Below are 12,730 nucleotides of genomic sequence, written 5' to 3'. Positions count from 1 at the left end.
TTAGAAAATAGGTTAATAGGAAAATTCCAGGCACGCAAATAGACTGTCCAATAACCTTTGATTGCCTGGAAGAGGCTTAAGAATTCCTAGAAGATACATACAGGCAGTATGTGACTCAAATTCCTTAAATTCACTCTCAGATTGCCCTTAAGTGCCTGGAAGAGCATTGACAATACTTAGATAGTTCGAGGTACTAACATTTCGGCAATAGACGCTCCAATAACCTTTAACTGCTTGGAAGAAGTTTAAGAGTATCTAGAAGACACTTACAGCCAGTAAAAGTGACTCGAGTTCTTTGAGTAGACCCTCAGATTACCCCTAAGTACCTGGAAAAGCATTAGAAGTACTTAGAAGATACTTCCAGGTACTTAAATTCCTGGAATAGACTCTCCAATAACCTCAAAGTGCCTGGAAAAGGCACTAATAAGACACTTACAGGAAACTATCATCTACTACTGACAGAATCAGGAAGACAGTTGCGATGGCATGGAAACAAAAGATCTCACTTCAACTTTTCGGGAGAAACAATACATTTTAAGTCGAAAATTGTTCCAACTACCTAAAAAGGGGGAAAAATACTACTTGTTTCTGGCAGAAATATGCATTAGCTCCAACGTCCTGAAAGATAGAAAAATTACCCCCTAAAAGAAACAAAAAATGGTGTCATTTCCTAAAAGAAGGGCGAATACAGCTCATAGCCTAGAAGAAATAAAAAAATGTCTCCAACTGTCTGGAATAAAATACAAGAATCGATCAAGAACGCTTGGAATTACGAGAAACTTCATGGAATTTTGGGGAATTACAGCTGATCAAACATTGATAAATTAAAGAAGATTTGGACTGTAAAATAAAACTGGTTAATAGCAATTAATTCTAAAAGTCGTTACGCAGAAAGATTCGGAATCTTATTGCCAGTATAAACTTAACTGTAATAACTTTGAAAAGGAATGATTAGTTTAGTTTCACCGTACAGCACCTTTACAAAATTGAGTAACACCTGAGAAAAAATATATAAAATGATTTAACTATACGTTAAAAATGTTAAATTATGTCATATTGAAAAGCTAGTTCAGAAAGTGTATAGAAATCTAGGATTTACAACTAGATGCAGTCAAGACTTCTCATGCTCTGTCTATAAAGTTATGTATTGTTCGTTACTCCGTCCTAGTTTGGAGTATGCCTAGCTCTGTATGGTCTCCATTTTATAAATCGCATGTTGAAAATATTGAGAAAGTTGAAAATAAATTCTTAAGAAACTGTTCTTTTCAACTTAATGTTCCATTACCTAATGGCCACACTGATTACAACATGTCAGTTCTCTCTTTGGACCCACTTGAATTAAGGCGTAATAATTCAGACGTATTATGTTTTATTTTTAAATTAATATCTTGCCAGACTGATTCTGATTATCTTTAAAATAGCCTTACCTTTTGGGCGCAAAAATTGACCAGACTTAAAAAACCCTTGTATGTGTAATTTTTTACAGATCTTTGAATACATTGAACGATTCTAACATTTTGATCTTGTTAGTAGTTCTTATGGACAGCACAACTCTCTACATCTCTACATCTAGAATGCAACGTTCTTTCGATAAGTATAGTCTTGACATGCACGTTTATTTTAACAGTTTTAGGAGTTCTCTCAAATTCATTAGTGACTAGTGACCTTAACATGTTTCTTTAAATTAATTTGTAACACTGATTTATATTTTAGTATGATCTAGCTTAAGTTGTATTAATATTAGTAAGTTTTGTATTTATTTTTGTAAAATTGTTGGATACTGTTAATAAATAAATAAACTGGAATATTCCAATATCTGTACCCCAAGACACACTTTTTTTTGCCAAACAATAGGGAGGCTTAGTACGTACGGTTGATTTGGCACGTGTCTGACGCACGTCGTTCACCTGAACGAGTCGCACGTATCAGATTAACGGACCGTCGAATTTGATCATTGAGCATTAGTATTAGACAGTATATATGAAGTTTCTAACCGGATTAGCGTATATCAACCCTGATGTTATAATAATGTTAAAAGGGAAGATTTTCATGAGGGAGACTGATATATTGACGAATCAGTGGGAATTTGTGGTATTTGTACCATAGCCGGATTCTCTCCTTAAAATGAAATTAGGAATTGAACCCAGGAAAGTGACTGTAACGTTTATTTCTTCTACGCAATTGAACGATTTTTCTTAAAATCTTGAAAGATACTAAGTAAAGTAATTTTTTTTTGGATCTTTTCCAGGCAGTTTTAGTACTTTTGTGTTTCTTCCAGATAGTTGTTGTTTTTTCAGAGGTATTGGAAGCGTTTCCTTAATTCTTTTAAATTATAATTTTCACTTTTTTAACTTTTTGCATGAAGTATTGTAAGTTTGAAAAGTATTATAATAAAAATATGAGAAAATAATTTAACACGTTAACTGCCACGTGAATCAAGTGTGTCTCAAAGGTAGCATATTAGTTTATGCCACGTGAATCAGCCGTGATTCACAGGAAAACTATTGTAATTATGCCTGTAGCTCGCCGGTGATTCTCAGTAACCATATAAATCAATGGTAATTTAAAAAGCGTGGCCTGGCGTATAAAATGTAATGATTAGCACATGAAATTTTTGTATCAATGGCGTTAAATGCAAGATTTTTTAAATTTTTGTCGAACAAAAACAAAATTTATTTTTGAAGATATTTTTATTAGGAAAAATTAAAGACATTTTAGAAGCTCAAAGTAAAGATTAGGTATACAAGGTACACAGTTTTAAAAGCATAAAAATAATTATTCTTTTAAACAGACATGACACTCGGTGAAACAAATGACGCAGTAGTACTTATCGCACTGAATGCACTTCCATCTAGTTTGTGCAGAATTTTTAGCTGCCACAGACCTGCCCTTTTCTTGGGATATTTTGGAATAACAAAAGCAGCATCTTCGCCGGTTAGCAGTACCGACGTCTTCCAAAATATGTTTCACTCGATTTGCGTTTATTTGTGAATCTCTTCGCTCATTTTGGTTTTCTTGGGAAAGATGTAAAAGGGATGTAGCAACTTCTTCTCTAAATGCTGTTATTGTCATTTTTTGTCCAGTTACTACCCTAAACAATATGTACGTGCAACCACTGCAATTTTTCGGTACCATTTAATACCCTTTCTCAAAGCTGAGGAATATGCTTTGATTGGGTCCGATAAATCGATAAAAGTTTTACATGTGTTATAGTCAGCAACGACATCTGGCTTCTCTATATCCGCATTACGCCGTGCTTGGTAGATAAAGTAAGGACATCCCGTTTGTCTTGCCATTTTGTAATTACAACTCCTGTATTACTCTCTTGACTATATGCTTCGCCTTTCTTTAGCTTTTTTTTATAAGATCTTTTGGATTATTTTTAAGTGTACCTACTAAATGAGTTTTTCTTTCTAGTAACTTGTGAGCCAGCTCTATACTTGTGTAGTAGTTATCTACGTAATTGCACCGCCCACAGTCCAAAAGTGGTTCGCAAAGGTTCATAACAACGTTAGTTGGCACGCTTGAGCCATCTATTTTTTCCTTGCCACAATATATTTCCAGATCATAAGTATATTCTCCTTCAAGACATAATTTGTATAACTTCACGCCGAACCTATGCCGTTTATTCTTGATGTACTGCATGAAAGAAAGAAAGAAAGAAAATGTGCTATATTACGTAAGAATAATCTTGTGTACAAGCATCCTACAAGCTAAAAAAACAAAACAAAAATACAATTTCAAAAATTGACAAAACAATGAACAAAATTAAACACAAGAAGACAAAACTTTCTGAACAAAAAATAAAAAAATCAATTACTAAATAAAGGTAAACTTGTTGACAAAACTAGAGAAGAAAAGAGGAAAAAAAGAAAACTTTCCAACATGTCCAAGGTTAAAACCTATCATTAAAAAAGTCATCCAGGTTATAATATGCCTGAGCTAATAAAAGCGACTTTAATTCTCTTTTAAATTTCTTAATATCCGATATATGTCTAACACATAGAGGAATATGTTTGTAAATTTTTTTACTTATGTAAATTAATGAGTTTTTGGTAAGGGAAGACGTAGGAATAGGTAGGGAAACATCATTTACACGACGAGTCAAATGGCCAGTGTCAGAGGGTAGTTTGGGAATTTTGTGAATAAGAACAGCTGTTTCTAAGATAAAGAGTGAAAAAAGAGTTTTTTTCAGAAATGAAGAGGGGTTTGCAAGAATCTCTTAACTTAGCAGAACACAGGTATCTAACTGCTTTTTTTTGAATAACAAAGATAATGTTAAGTAGCCCCTTATTGGTTAAACCCCAAAAAGACAAGCCATACGGAATATGAGATTCAATAAGGGAAAAGTACACTGAACGTGCAACCACCCCTCCCAGCTCTTGTTTTGCCATTCTTACTGCAAAACATCCAAAAGATAATTTCCCAGCTAAATGTAAAATATGATCTTCAAACCGAAGGCGACCATCAATGGGAATTCCTAGGAACTTGCAGCACTCTTTATTCTGCAAGAGGGAATTTTCGTCAAACATCAGACCCTGAACATCGCACTTAAACCCCATAATAAACGTCTTTCTTACATTAAACACGAGCCTGATGAAAGCACACAAGGTCTTCAAGGATACAAGTCTTAATATAATCAGAATTTTTATGGCTCCATAGTATGGTGGTATCATCAGCAAACTGAACCATCTTGCCCTGCAGTTTCAATGGACTCAAGTCATCCACATACAGTAAAAATAACAGTGGTCCCAACACTGAACCCTGGGGAACGCCGCATTTTAGGGATCTAGAAGCAGACAAACGCCCAGACACTGTAACCTTCTGAGTACGATTTGATAGATAGGACTCAAGCCATCGCAACGCTACGCCTCTAAAACCATATTTATCGAGCTTAGATAACAGTATTCCATGATCCACACAGTCAAATGCTTTGGATAGATCACAAAACACTGCCGCCGATGACTCTCCAAAATTCAAGAACACATAGACGCTCTCCAAAAAGCTAAAAACAGCATCATGAGTCCCTTTACCGGCTTGAAATCCAAACTGATTTGCAGACAAAATGCCATTATGATATAAAAAGGACAAAATTCTGCTTTTTGCAAGTTTTTCAATTATCTTAGAGAGGGTAGACCAAATTGAAATGGGACGGAAATTACAAGGCTGATCCAAATCTCCACCCTTATGAAGAGGAATAACCACTGCCTCTTTTAAACATGAAGGAAAAATGCCATTATGTAAAGAATTGTTTATGGCAGAAACTATAAGGCATGAAAGCCAGCCTTCCACGAAAAGGGACAAGCGTTTCGTCAACGCATATTTGCTCTTTGGGAATATAGAACTTTTGAAAATTCCCTTTCAGCTTGTCCAAAAGGGGTCCAAGTTTGTATAATCGATTAGAACTATCAGCATTTTCATTATCTTTGTTTGCGGCTTTGCTTTTTTTTATATTATAAACAAAATGTGTTCTTGAAACTTTTATAAATAATGGACTGTTTAAAAATGCTAATCTACCAACACGTGCGTTTTTGTTTATTAAGCATCTTCTTTGTACCAATACTGACGCCGCCGCCGTTTAGAGACGTGATTACATTAAAATAAGCTTTTTTTAATTTTATTCGCATTTTACATTTTAGACCTGTCACTTCACTCCATAATTTTACAAACTTAGAAAAATTTGGAGTGTTATTGTGTTTTCCTTCTTTTTAAGAAGAAGAGGTTTGAAGTGAAGTATAATACATATAATACCACCCCGGTATTAATCATGGTCCTTCGAGCCGGATACCAGAAGGCGAATCACTGGGTCTGGAAAATTGTTTTTTTGTTTAACCTACAAATTTAAGGGGTTGAAAATTTGTACCAGTGCAGTAGTGAGTCACAGCGGCCGCAGATAAGAGCATGGTTTATGGTTAGCGCCGATTCTTGCTGTTTTGGAAACCTGTATGGAAATTAGACGTCACAATAATTACTAGGAAAAGGGTAACGCGTGAGTAAGATCTATTTTGTGATTGTTTTTAAACATTTAATTGTGTTTTTGTTGCAACTTGCAACTTATTTATTTTGTATTTTTATAACTAGATTAATCTATAGTAGGTAACTGAAAGTATTAAATTTCTAGTAAGTAGATAAGTAAGTACATCATATTTAAAGAAAAGAAAATTATCTTTGATTCTTAATATATTTACTTAAATAAACAACCTTCTTAAATTTAGTGAACTTTAAATCGTGATAATTAATAAAATCATTACTTACATAATAGGGTAAAATACGAAGGACAAGAGTAAAATACAAAACCCTAAATGCAGGAATAGGAAAATTAAATTTCGTGATTTTGAAGAGCTTTATTAAAAATATTATCGATTTGTTATATTATGTTATATTATCGATGCAACAGTACTTTGGCATGATGTTAGTGTTGAAAACCTAAATAATACAGTAAATAGAGATTTAGGCAACAAGCTAACTTTAAATGTTCTTAAGACAATTGTCATGAACTTTAAATGCAGTTTGAGCAGAGTTTGCCTCGGAAACATTGATTTAAATAATTTAAATGTGAATAAGTTCTTGGGAATAAGTCTTGACAGCAAATTGAAGTTTGAAAGTCATATCAGATTATTGTGCAACAAGTTGGCGTCTAATTGTTATGTACTTAAAATCATAACAAGAGAAGTAGAGTTTGGTATGGCCAGGAATGCCTATTTTGCACTGACTGAGTCACATCTGAGGTATGGTTTGTGTTTTTGGGGTGCGTGTACCAATCAATTATTTATGAGTGTTTTTATCTTGAAAAAGAGGGCTATCAGATATATTTGCAAAGTAGGTATAAGAGATTCATTTAGAGAACTTTTTATTAGTCACAAAATCCTTACGTTGCCTTCTTTATTTATACTGGAAACGGTGTGCTTAATTCACAAAAAGTACAGAGATCTCAATGTTGGAGATAGGCACCATTATAGCAGCAGAAGGGCTAATGATGTGATTTTGCTTGTACCCTCAAACTCACTAATAAAAAGGTCATTTGTATTTGGTGGTAAAAAAATGTTTAATCATCTTCCAGCGGATATTAAGGCAGTGCAAAGTAATAGAGTCTTTAGGAAAAGGGTTAAAAAATTGTTGGTTGCAAGAGGCTACTATGAAGTAAATGACTTCTTTTTAGATAGATTTTAATATATGACATATATTTTATATTTTCTGACGAATATTTGTCTGTGCCCTGTCAGAAATGTGTATGTAGTACTTAAGTTTTGCTGTAATAGATTTTCTTTTTTGAGCATTATTTTAGTTGCTATTTTATACTTATGTATGATTTGTGTATTGTATGTGTTTTCTTTTTTGTTTGTACCTATGTATGGTAATGCCATTCTTCCCATACAGCTTTGTCGACAAGATTATCTCTTATGACAATAAAGCATATTTTGATTTGATGGATTGATTGATTGATAGTGAACCTCTGGTATAAACAAACTGAACCCTTTTACTAAAGTAACTACTTAGCCATGAAAGAAACCATGTCAGGAAAACTGTAACACTTTAACTTAAAAATAAGTAATGCATGAACAACAATGTCGAAGGCTTTCGAGAAATCGGTATATATTGAGTCAACTTGGTAACCATTCTCGAAAGGCCTTGTCAATATAGTCACAAAACAAGATTTGTAGAAGTAGATTTACCCTGCCTGAATTCATGCTGTTCGTCTATGAAAAGTTAACTATTCATTTAATATTAGCTCAAAGCGCTTAGAAATTACATACAACATAACCACCGGTCTATAATTTTTTATATTATCTCTGTCACCACTCTTATATACAGGAGTTATGTAGCTGTCCCGCCATGTATCATGAAAGTTGGAATTAAATAAATGGAATATCTGTTTCTGTATCTGTTAACTGTGTTTTTTATAGGTAGGTTGAAATTATTACAGTCAATTTTATCAGAAATATATCCACATGTGGAGTGGCTCCCAAATAAGTTGGCTATATCGTAGCTTGTTTCAAGTTAATCATTAAAATGCCTAACATTTGGTGGGATACCATTATTTTTGTTCAAAGAGTTTACATGGTTTCAAAACTTCTTCCATGGAGGAAATATAAAATTAGGTTATTAGCTTGCACTGCAACCGAAGGTTAGAGAAAAAAGCATAATCAGCAGTTGGTGGTGCACCAACGAGGGAAACTCGAGGGTTTATATATTTTTTTAGGTACAAAATGGATATAGCATGACTGTGAAATCACTTCATAGAAATTGTTAACTGAACTGTTAATATTTATTTCGTTAAAGATTTCGCTCCAGTCAACTGAGTATTTAAGCCTACAAAACTTGCATTTCTAAAGTCAAGAAGTTGAATTATAAATCTAACTGATTTATACTGCTATTATAAGATATATCACAGGTAATTTATTCGTCAGAAGAGTATCAGCTGCTTGTTGGATTAATAGTTTATGATTTTCATCAATGCTGTTCAATATGAATATGATGAATCGCATTGTAATATTGCGCTACGAAGTTGGTTTAACCTGGTACGCACGACTGAAAATGAATTTTACTGTGTTGAGTTTTTTTGGCAATAGTAGGAATCCCTCTATCAAATTTAATAGTCATAGCAGACTCTTTTTTTGTTCACGAGAATTGTTCGGTATTGTTTTCAATTATTTTCTGCTTTATATCAGTACTTCTTGGTTCCGGAATAGTTCATACCATCAAATTATTGGCCCGTTCAGCTCGGTTTTCAACTTCATGCATTTTTAATTCCATGCCACTTGTGGTGATTGTTGTTGCTTAATTGCATCAATTTCGTCCTTCAAGGACTACAGTGATTTTTTTAGGTCATTACAGGTATTTTTTTTTAAGAAAAACTCGCAAAAAAACAGTATGATGCGTTCCTGAACAACTATGGCTCTCTGTTCACTGGCACACAGATCCGAACATTTTTCCTCTAGGTGAAAAAATACACGGCGACTAGGAGCTTTTTCAATCTGGTCATCATTAATAGGTTTTGCACATTTTTTACAATGGTTCAAAATATAATAATTTGAGTAAGTAATTATAACAAAAATAAGCATGTGTTCTGAAGCTTGGTACAATTCTGTCAGTGTATTAAATTACCTTGCGTCATAAAACGTCAGAAATAAAATTCAAATGTGTATAAATGTGGCATATAACACCCTTTATCATCATAACAGACATTTTTTCCAGGAAACCGAGAACTGTTTCCTGTTTGTTTTAAGCAAATAGAGCAATTATTAGGCCTTTTAGGGAGCATTTTTTATATATTCCAGAAAGTCGGTGTCATTTGTGACTCATTTTAACACATCTTTATCCTGTTTCAAAAGAAGGATCAGACAGCGGCTTCTCAGTGAATGAGTTTTTATGGGCGTTTATATACATTTCAGAGAAAATAAGATATTATATACATACAATTTTCTTTTATTTTTTTCTGATCAGAGCTTAATAGTTTTCCCATGTACTATCTCTGTACCGCTTAACATAATGGACCGAGTCATCTGACTTCATTAATGTATTGGGTTTTATTAGGCTTAGGTTAGGTAACTAAATGTAAGTACGGCTTAGAATTTTGCTACGGCTTTAACAGCCTCTCCTTTTGGAGAGAAGCTGACTATCAAGGCCATTTGTTTCATTTATATATTTGTTTTGTATTTGCAAAATTGTCATAATGAATTGGAACAATAAAATGATTTATTTATTTATATTTATTATTATTTCCATTTTTCCTGAAAAAATACTTCTGTTTTCTTGATTGAACCAAAATCAGGAAAGGAACATAAAAATTTAATGTTTATATCCCTAAGGCTCTGTAGACTCTCAATTTAAGACATATGGTTTCATAAAATGTTTGACTTAGAAGCATTCATAAACCATTGACAGTTAATAATCAAAAATAGCAGAAACTGAATTGCATTCTTTGTTATAAAAAGAAAAAATGAAATTCTTTAAATGAACTTTTTAATTTGGATTCTTTAATTTGCCAAATTTTCGTCCTAAAATGGCAACGCTGTATATTTCGCTCGTAAATATTCTCTCGATAGAGTTATTTGGCAACTGCGCTCGTTGTTTACGTTTAGATGGTGTACTCATATGTCATATAGTATTAGTAGGATATTTTTAGTGATTTCAGTGGATTTTTTAAATTAATTATAAAATTAAAAACTTCCTTTTTGCGGAAAAATGATAAAGAAGTTTGAAATGGGTCACATATATTGGGAAAAAGGAAATTCAAATCGTTCCTTTCACAGGCGAGATGGGTGTCATCCTTATAAATGTCCATATATATATGAAGGATCTATTGAGAGTTGGATACCAAAATTAAGCTTTTTCCCTTCATTTATTGCAGGAAAATATTAAGAAAAACGTGTGTTAAGTATATTATTTTAATCTGGCAAATTTTTTGCTTATTCGAATAAGTTAACACCGGAAAAATAATGTGTGCAAAAATAAAGCTAGTGTCCGGTCGATATCCAGCAACAGAGTTGCCAACTATTTATAGTCCGCGCTCCCTATGATTTAATGGATACAGGCATTATCTCCTGGAATTCCTAAGGAATTTTAATAATTTTTTAGTTTAGATATTAAGAGTGAATAACTAAATCGATTTATGGTGGTTACAAATCTCTACAAACTAAGTCTTTTTTGTGAAAATTAATTAAAAAGTCAAATTTTAAAGAAATAAGAATAGACAGCCTAAGGATTTGAATTAAACTTTTTTCAATAATATATATTAAATATCTATGCGAATTTAAGATGGTTGCAAACCTCTACACATGTTATAGCCGTTTATATTTTTGAACATCTAACAATTCAATAATTTTTTACCAAAAAACTTTCGTTTGTAGACGTTTGCAAGCATCCCAAATCCGATTAGGATCTACTTTAACAAAAAAGCCTTAGTCTGTAGAGGTCTGTAACCACCATAAATCGATTAAGTTATTGACTGTTATTAACTGGACAAAAAAATTATTAAAATTATTTGGTAATTATAGGAGATACGGGCATTATATCCATTAAATAACAGCGGGCGCGGACTATAAATAGATTACTAACAGTATATCTCGTTTGACTTATGCTGTGTGGTAGATAATGGTTGCAGACTTTCGATCGGACCCTAGCTTCACACATATGCAAAAATATCACAAAGTGGCAACATCGGATACTTGCATTGTAAACATATAGGTTATTCTAGGTGCCAAGTTGCTTTTTTTTTCATTAACTTATTAACAAATTTGTTGATTAGTCTCAAAGGATATATTATTAGTTAGCAAATAAAAGAAAATTTTAAAGAATAATTTTTTTAGCTGTTACAAGATACAGCACATTAAAAAAACACTCAGTAGATTAAGAAAAATATATATTGTATGAAAATATGAAAAATTCATTTGACATCATTATCTGAGAGATTGTGACCTTGGAAACCTCGCGCATACAATTTTTAGCTGTTACAAGATACAGCACATTAAAAAAACATTCAGTGGATTAAGTAAAAATATATATTGTATAAAAATGTGGAAAATTCATTTGACATCATTGTCTGAGAGACGGTGAACTCAAAAACCTCGCCTATGGTTTGCAGCTAGGCTTATTCTAGGCATTCAGTGTTCTAAGCAGATAACCAAAACTTAATATTTTGTTTAAAAGCATACAAGAAATCCGCTTTAAAAGAAAAAATTGTCATTTCATGCACATATCCCTATAAAGTGAATTATCAACAAGAGATCAATAGCCAGTGGGAGAAATGAAAAATTCCAATGAAAATCTAAACTGAAACCATTGAATTGCAATAACATCCAGGGCACTTACCAGTTACTGTTATAAAATGCGGCGGTGTGGTGGCGATGGGATCCTCCTGGGGTTCAGTATCCTGGTCTCCAGCCCCTGTGCTTTCGTTGCTGGATTCTCCAGTCTGTTCTAGGGCGATCACTGGCACTCCGTTTACCAACGTTCCTGCGGTCGCACTCTGAAACCGAACGTTCTTACATAATAAAGTCCGTATCCAGAAGAAGTAAAAATGCACCAAAGATGTAGAAGAGAGGAGCAGAGAGAGAAATAGAAGATGAGTGATAATGTCTAAGATAGTGATTAGTAGATGCTAAATATTGAGATGAGAAAACATTGATGGAACGCAGTGATAATAAAATAGAATTAAGAAAGATAATGAGGCCAAAAAGTGGTCAAACAGATGCTTAGGATTCTTGGTATTATTGTCCAGGATATTTCACGAAATAAATAGAATAATTTTTTTAAAAAATCGGGCAAAGAGAGAGAATTTCGTGCCACTGAGATAAAACAATGTTATGGACGTATTAGGCTTAAACTTACTCGCCTATCTACTCGACACAATAATATCCTGTAAAAATCCAAATTTAAAGAGCACACAGATTATACTGACTTGTCAATAAACTAATGAATACATTAACATACTGAGCAAGTAAAACTGAGAAAAATGTTTATATACTTAGTATCAATCAAACAATATCCAAGAGATGAAATTACCTGATGTAAACTGGCCGGCAGGACGATAAGCTGAGTCGGCTGGGGAGGCTGAGTAGGGGGCGTGGTCGCAGGAGCGGGCGTGGGCGGGCTACTGTCGCCCCCAGCTGCAAATCGTGCTGCAGTCGCCATGGCAGCTTCCTCCCGAATGATCCCTTCGCCCTCTGAAAACGACCAATCGGATAAATGGAGTTTCCTGTGAAACTTTCCCGTCTCCCTCCTCCCCCTC

The 12,730-nt window shown here is 33.6% G+C and overlaps 1 protein-coding gene across 3 annotated transcripts in view; it reads right to left on the bottom strand.

Annotated features, from left to right (window-relative positions):
- Positions 1-12,730, bottom strand: part of LOC126741972 (transcription factor RFX3) — a 64,574-nt gene that overhangs the window by 33,771 nt on the left and 18,073 nt on the right. For all 3 annotated transcript variants that reach the window (XM_050448468.1, XM_050448469.1, XM_050448470.1), the window contains exons 2-3: positions 12,505-12,665; positions 11,812-11,968 (exon numbers count right to left, since the gene is read on the bottom strand). In XM_050448468.1, the coding sequence (XP_050304425.1) occupies positions 11,812-11,968; positions 12,505-12,633 (286 nt within the window). In that variant the 5' untranslated portion in view covers positions 12,634-12,665. The remainder of the gene's footprint in view (positions 1-11,811; positions 11,969-12,504; positions 12,666-12,730) is intronic.

The sequence above is a fragment of the Anthonomus grandis genome, chromosome 11, assembly GCF_022605725.1.
Source record: "Anthonomus grandis grandis chromosome 11, icAntGran1.3, whole genome shotgun sequence".
Taxonomy (NCBI): domain Eukaryota; kingdom Metazoa; phylum Arthropoda; class Insecta; order Coleoptera; family Curculionidae; genus Anthonomus; species Anthonomus grandis.
The sequence above is the reverse complement of the archived record's forward strand: the minus strand, read 5'-3'. Positions and strand labels throughout refer to the sequence as shown.